Source organism: Lactuca serriola, chromosome 6, assembly GCF_051521515.1.
Source record: "Lactuca serriola cultivar US96UC23 chromosome 6, Lser_US96UC23_V15, whole genome shotgun sequence".
Taxonomy (NCBI): Eukaryota; Viridiplantae; Streptophyta; class Magnoliopsida; order Asterales; family Asteraceae; genus Lactuca; species Lactuca serriola.
Window position 1 is genome coordinate 15821870 of NC_136413.1, and position 7877 is coordinate 15829746.

Sequence of the window (7877 nt, forward strand, 5' to 3'; positions counted from 1 at the left end):
CTAAACTATTTTCTAAAATTTCACTCTTAGTTACTTTAGGAAAATATGAATTTGATTGCACATTACACTTTATAAGTCATTATTGGAATATGTGTGGTTAACAAACATACTAATGGGGGACTAATAAAGAGTGGTAGTGGTGTCTCGAAAATTATCGTTGATTAACGTAACGCCCGCAGATTCAGGCTAGTCAATTTAGAAACAATAACCGTCAAAAAATGACTTTTTGATAGAAGATTATGTAGATTAAATAATCATAACCAAGTTATAGTATATTTTACAAGGGTTCTGTACATATAAAGAACGCTAAAATCCGAGTTATAACGAAGAAGTTATGACCCGTCGAAATTTTACGGCAAAACCGACACGACACCGGGAATCGTAAAAAGTGAGTTTACAACAAAATACTTTTTAGCCTTAGCGATCTAAACAAAAGTTGTAGTATATGTTAAACCGAGAGCGTGCATAAAAAGAACGTCCAAATCTAACTTCGTATGAGGAAGTTATGATTTTTCTAAGATTTAACATAGCATAATAGTGCACAACCCGGAATTCAAGTTTTAGATCGACCGACTTTTAGCCAACACAATCTAAACAAGAATCAAAGATCTTGTTAATAAGAACTCAACAATAAAAGGACGTACGAAAACGGATGTCGGATGACAAAGTTATGAATTTTTAACGGATTTTATCTATCTAAGTCTGTTAAAATATAACTTTAAAAATACAGTCAAAATTAGCCAACGGATTCTAAACGAAAGTTGTAGATCATGTTGCCGCCTACGTGGATATAAAGAACATCAAAAATGGCGCTCGTATGCAAAAGTTACGGTTTTTCGAAGATAATTAGTTTTTGGAATAATCTACGAGTGATACGTGGCATGATCCTGACCATTGCTTCCTCCCCACGCCTTGCCACCAGATGGTGACACTAGGCACTCAACTCGACGAGTGGGAGGCTCAGAACTCGCCGAGTTGGGCCATTTACCAGCCTATAAATATAGGCGCAAATCTTCCATTTCCTTCACACCTATCCTATTCTTTCTCTCTCAAACATCTCTCTAAACCCCTTCCAATCCCTAGTAACATCTAAGTGCTAGAGGCGAGTCCCAGAGCGCCAGAAGGCTCTGAGAAGAAGATCTTTTTGGCTCGGAAGCTCTGCCCCTATGTAGCATGGTTCGTAGCCAAACCTCCAAGTAAGTGAGTTATGCTTACCCTACATTAAGTACAAGTTATGTTTAGGTTCAATAACGTTATTATGAACTTATAAACAATAAATATATTATAAAATATAATATACAAAGTGTTATTATAATATCTTTTAACTACTCGCAGTACATGAATCTAGTTTGAAGGGCCGCATAGGGTGTTGGATTTCAAAAGTGTTATAATGCCAAAATGGTCCTGCCCTCCGGTGTCTCATGTCTAGCCCTTGTCTGTATATATAGTAGTTGAAAATTATTGTTTAAGACTTATAAAATAATATCGCTCATAAATAGTAGCAATAAATATTAGACTAAAATCTAGCGGTAATGATACTAGCTTTTGTCGAAGGAAAATAGAATTGTTAGAAGCGAAGAGTTGCCCGAGTTTGAAATCATCACTTTAACAAGTGAGTGCATAGTCCCTTCCATGAACATGACTTTAATACAAGTATTGATTAAAGTATTAAATATATGTTTGTGTGTGAAGTATTTGATATTTCCTGAAATACGTGTTAAGAGCATATATGATGATTTAGGATACAGAGTAAACCTAAATTAATTAAGAGGAATATTGGATAGTATCTCCTTATGAGTACGAGTGAGATATACATGGAGGCTAGAACTTTAAAACTTGTCATTGATCCGAGAGCATGGATTAGACTTAGTCATTTTTCCTTAGTCCGAGAGTATGGAGAGGACATAGTTATTTGTCATTAAGCCAGGGGCATGAATTAGACATAGTCTATTGTCCATAGTCCGAGAGTATGGAATGGACATAGTTATTGATCCTAGAGTATGGATTAGACATAGTCATTTGTCCCTAGTTCGAGAGTATGGAATGGACATAGTTATTGATCCGAGAGCATGGATTAGACCTACCCGATCTGGGAGTATGGATTAGGTAAAGTGGTAAATTTTAGATCCGAGAGTATAGACTGTGTCGTTGTGAGGGTCTACCGGGTGGGGTAAAATTGCTTATATGAGGTTAAATTGTATATGTTGTAGTTCTAAAACATATATATATATATATATATATATATAACATTGTGGGATTGAAATCCCTATGTACTCACCAGGTTTCCCAACCTAATCTACTTAGTTTATTTGTATCACAAGTGTCAATATGAAGCTACATTACAATGATAGATTAAAGGAGATGTAAATCACTAGTGTCAATAAATGTAATGTCTGTTTATGCTTATGTTTTTATATTGACGATGACATCCCAAAGTTTTTATATAAACAAAGTACATTTCTTCGGAAATGCTTTGATAATATATTTATCATGTTTTTTTTTGGGAACAAATTCTGCAATATTATTCTTTAAAATGAATACTCTAATTTTCAAATAAGCATAAATAAAATTTTTAAAATGAGCATGAAAATGGGGATGTCACAATTAATAGAGCGCGTGTGGCTAACCGACACATTAAAACGAGATGATAAATGACATAAAGAGTGCCAAGTTAATTTGCATGGTTATTCACATCTTGTTTGTGATCCTCGACATCCCAGTGACAAAAGTAAGATCGTAATCCGAGTTTAAACATGCCATTGATTGAATTTAATGAATCTCAAAAGATCTAGGAGTTTCATACGATTGAGATTGGTAAGAGATTTACCTACCAAAAATAGATTTGAATTTGATTACGACATCCCTCTTCAAAGTTTGCATCGAAAATATGGATCCGAGACTTAATTTAAAATTGATGGGTTAATAATTAATGATTAAAATAAACTAACTTGAATTCTCTTTTCTCCCTTTTATATATGTCAAGTCAAGACAATAATGATCTTCTTCATTCTTTTGGAAATAGTTTTCCTCTAGCTAATGAAGATGATATTGCACTATCAGATAAAGGTGAAAATGTTTTTTCTTCTTTGGGAAATGGTGGAAGTGGACGTCATGCTTCTCCAACTCTTCCTACTCCTCCAGTGACTCTACCCACGTCATGTTTTCCTTAAGTTGAAAGATACGAAACTACTCATGTAACACCCTGTTCCGAATTGTTTTTTAATTCGGGGTTGTGGCCCGAAGATCGGTTATCATCGAGCTTAGGGCCTTTGGGGAAAGAGAGATATAGACCTATTTGGGTGTGGGTAATGCAATTTAGATGATTCAGGAGTTCAGTTTGTGTTTTTGAGCCAAAAGGGTATATCGATAAAGTGTCAGTTTAAGATTTTATGGAAATTAGATTTTAGTTCGGGAAGTTTTAAGGCAAGTATGAATTGATAGAAGCGTAGAGCTTCTCGTTATCTTTTCGTGGATATAAAGATCGTCGGAAACAGACTTATAACGAAGAAGTTATGGTCTTCGGAAAATGGTAGGGTTTAAGGTTAACCCTAGTACGCTGGGCGTATATAGGGAGTAGGCGAGGTGTACTAGGGAGAAGGATCGCGACACCTTTGGGGAGTATGCTGAGTGTAATAGGAGTATGTAGGGCGTACTCCAGTTTCATGCAACCCTAATTTAGGGTCTTGGACCCTATTTAAGCTCCTTAACTCAACACCAAACCCTAATATCTTCAGCCTTCACCCCTTTTAAACCGTAGATTTGAACCCTAAGTGCATTAGATGATTTTTGTGCTTGAAAAGTGATTTGTGGTGAAGAAGAAGAAGGGGAACACTTGGAGGAGTGGCTTGAGCTTGTAGATCCGGGAGTATCTTCTCATTTGCAAGCTTTCTAAGGTAAAAAGCTTATACATTGATGACCATTTAGGTTGGATCTACTTTATGGTGTTTCTTTGACCTTTATAGTCCTTTGATGTAAAGATGAGCTTTTGATATACTACAGATGTAGTGGATGCTAGATATAAGCTCCAATAAGGTCATTTGTTCATAAAAATGCAAATTTTATGGAAGATTTTGTTTCATGCAAGTATTAAGGGGGTGTTTGGATAAATTGGATTATAGCTTATTAGCTTATTTGTGGCGAGAATAAGCAATAAGCAAGGGACGAGATGCTTATTAAAATCAGTTTACTTAGCTTATCCTTACCACAATAAGCTGCTTTTTAAGGATTTCTATTCAAACACTTAAACTTTGCTTATTGTGGTGGGAATACGCAATAAACAATAAGCACCCTCTTTTTTCCCTATCCAAACACCCCCTAAGACCCTTATTAAGTTCATTTTTAATTGTTGAGACCCATTAAGGCATGTAGGAGAGTAAAGTTGGCAACTTTATGTTGGAACAATAAATACGATTGATAGATTCTATAGTACAGTTGGCAACTTTTTGGAGGTGGACCTGTTTGGAACCAAACCGGTTTGGGGGTTAACCGGTTTTGAGTTTGTTGATCAGAACCGAACCGTTTTAGGGGTTAACCGATTTTGACTTTGTTGACCAGAACCAAACCAGTTTACTGAACCTTTCCGATTTGAAAAAAAAATCCGGTTTGTGCACATCTACTTGTATATGACAAATGGCTGATCCAGTACATAAATTACTTTTTCGAAAAGCCCAATTGTTTATATCAGCCCAATACTTTGATTACTCCCCTCTTTCGCCATCTCTCTCGATTGAATCGGGGAAGTCATGGGATACGTACTCAGGGTGAGGTTCGCTTCGTTCTTCGCCGGCGCTGCTGTGGCTTCAGCCGGTGGATTCTATTTTCTTCACAAGGATTACAAGGTCGCTCATCAATCTATGTCTCAACAGGTATTCTCTTTCCCTTTTCCTCTACTTTGTGTACCAATTAGTCCCATTACTACCGGTGGTGTATCCCAAATGCGTTATCGTCTTTATTTCGAATTGACTGAGTGATTCTCTCAGTTTTAAAGCAGTAATTGATAAATGTTGGTGCTATTATGCTGTGATTCGATATAAAACGCACAAAATCAGAACCCTAGGTAACCGATCAGCATGCCCTTTCCATACATGAACCACGATTAAATTGGATTTTCAGTATGTTATGTGGAGTAGGAAAACAATTTAGTTTTTGTGGGCAACCATTGAGTTTTATCTTGCAGCATGCCCTAGATTATATCTTTGGAAAACATGGGGTTTACATGCTTATAGGCTAAATGAATATGTTTATAGATCTATCTACCTTCTTTTCTTGAGCTGCACTTTTTAAATAAAAGCATGCTTCCATTAATTTCAGAAGTTTATGCCATTAGATACAACATTTAGCAAAGAATAAAAGCGCTTTTGGAGGAGGTAGAAAGACAAAAATCTTTATTATTGTTTGAAATCTTGAGTCTAGAGTTCCATGGCATTTTAGGGATTGTTTCTTACTTTCTTTATCCCCCCCATTTGATAAAATTTAGCTGTATTATGAAATTTCCATTTTTGTTCTTAAGTAAAACTTGCTACATGCATACAAGTGCATTGCTGGAAACTTATTCACTAGTGGGAGCTTTGGTATTTATTTTTTCTAAGGTTTATAAAAACTTATTTAGTTTGTTAAAAAGCTGTTAATATCTGTGTTGTAAAAAGTACATATATCCAATTACCACATTGTTTCTAAAGTTGTAACAAATTATTATATCCATGGTGATGTAGATTAATGACTTTTATAAATCTCTGGATGGACGCATCTCTTGTTTGGAAAATCTAAAAGAAATTGAAGCAATGAAACCGGTTGAAGGTGCAGAATAAGGAAGTCAAAGAGTCTTTGGTAGTTCCAAGCATCTGGTTTGACTCAAAATTTTCTGAATGTTGTAGTGCAAGCCTTTTTTTTTTTTTTTTTAGTTAATAACAAATGTGGATTGACTATTGAGATGGAAGACTTCCAGTCAAATTGAAGGATTTTACTGCATAAGTATATCACATGTTTATCTTATTTCTGTAATTAAAGATGGATTGTGATTTGTAGCAATACAAAAGATAGAACAATCCATGTGGTATGAAGTATGATGGGATATGGCATATATGACCCACCAATAGGGCAACATATGGTGCCTTTTCTTTCCAGCCATTAAAAGCATAAACATATGCTTTATCCAATCGAATGAGATAGTTTGATATTCATTCTTATCCATCAAAGAAAAGAAATGCAATCTATAACCTTCATCCCATTAAGGCAAGGGGGATTTTGGTATCATATTACACCAAGAGCAAAACCAACACTCTATTTGTGCAATAGTCAACCAAGTTCCCGAGTTTTTTTTTTTTTTTTTCAATGACGTATCATCAATAAAAGATTTTAAGTAGGGTAGCCAAAGAGAGGTGTTTTCTACTTCAATATACACCATCATTTGGTAAGAAAGGAAAGATTAAGGGACCTTATGGGCTATTGTTATTACAATTATTCGATATCGAACTTATTGGGATGTATCAATTCTGTTTTAAAAAGTTCAAAACCTTATAAACTAGACCCTAAAATAAAATTTTGTAACAAATTGACCATTCTTACTTGCTATAACACATTAAGTATGTAACTAGTCTATGGTACATGTTATATATTGGTCCATGTGTCATCAACATGAATTTTTTTGATTATTTTCTTAAGAAGTTATTATTAGAATGGAAATTATGGGGTGTTTGGGATTTGCTTATTTAAAATAATTTATAATTATTTGTAAAAATATTTAATAATTTATTTGGTGTTAAAACAGAGTTTTAGAAAAGAATGTTTGTATTAGCTTATCTAGTATTAAAATGAAATAAGAAAAGAATTTGTTTTTGGTGTTTGGCAATAAATTCTTATTTTATATGTAATAATAAAACAACTTATTTTAAATTAGTCAAAAAAAGTAAATAAGAAGTGTCTTATCAAAAACTCATTATTTGAATCAATAAATGCTTATGAAATCTTTTTATCATAATACTAAAAATTTGTTATTATCGGTCCAAAAGCAATCACAAACACCTCCTATATCTAGATCTCAAAATTACAAAGATTACCATTATAAAAATCATATCGTGCTCTAGTTCTTTCACTTAATACATATTTCCAGATCAAGAATAAGAATACCATTGACATCTACAAATAGATTATAAGAAGTTGGGTTTAAAACCTACAAAACCTCATGCATTTCGCCAAAGACTAACCATTTCTCTCGTTTTGATCGGGATGAAGACAATTAGGTTTCCTTATAACCATAATTATCATTGCTAGTTTGCCACCGTAAAATTCTTCATACACTGCCCCTCCTCCCCCACCCTACCAAGCTACCACCACCCACATACATTATTTGAATATTTATGTACACCACACAATCGAAGGCTAGAGAATTTCCATTTTCTTTTCTAAAAACATGTATAAAATTAGCGTTAACAAAGAGGGGTATTACAGCTCCTATTGCATCATGTTTTTTTCTTTATGGTTTATACAAATCGACTGAAGGGGAAGAGAATTTATATTTATTCTTCGTTTTGAACCAAAAAAATTTGGTCTCACCCTAATTAACTACAAATATGGGTTTACCGTTAGAAGATGAAGAAGAATGAACAAGATTTACAGCAGTGGCGGAACCAACGTCAAAGTAAATGGGTATCCAGGGCCGGACCAAACGTATATGGGGCCCATGGCGAAAAGAAAAAAAGGGCCCTTCGAAGACAAATATAATAAAGACTAAAAAAATATCATTTATTCTTTGGTATAGACGTGTTCAATTAGCAATGATAAGCAAACCAAATTGTTTATCTTTTGAGCTAATTTGAGTTTGAATCAGTTTTACGCCCTATAAATCATTTAGGTAATATTTTTTTTTATATATATACACT

The 7877-nt window shown here is 34.3% G+C and overlaps 1 protein-coding gene across 1 annotated transcript; it reads left to right on the forward strand.

Moving 5' to 3' along the window:
- The first annotated feature begins 4695 nt into the window (after positions 1 to 4695).
- Positions 4696 to 5973, forward strand: LOC145059134 (ABC transporter A family protein). Its single transcript, XM_079006989.1, has 2 exons — positions 4696 to 4865; positions 5712 to 5973. Exons 1-2 carry the CDS (start codon positions 4743 to 4745, stop codon positions 5805 to 5807), a joined length of 219 nt encoding a protein of 72 aa, XP_078863115.1. The 5' UTR covers positions 4696 to 4742; the 3' UTR covers positions 5808 to 5973.
- Positions 5974 to 7877: the final 1904 nt, after the last annotated feature.

Bases quoted from the DNA above. Each gene is read 5' to 3' on its own strand.
- LOC145059134 (XM_079006989.1), top strand. From the start codon at position 4,743: ATGGGATACGTACTCAGGGTGAGGTTCGCTTCGTTCTTCGCCGGCGCT. The intron at 4,866-5,711 runs GTATTCTCTTTC...ATGGTGATGTAG, and splicing joins ATCAATCTATGTCTCAACAG to ATTAATGACTTTTATAAATC.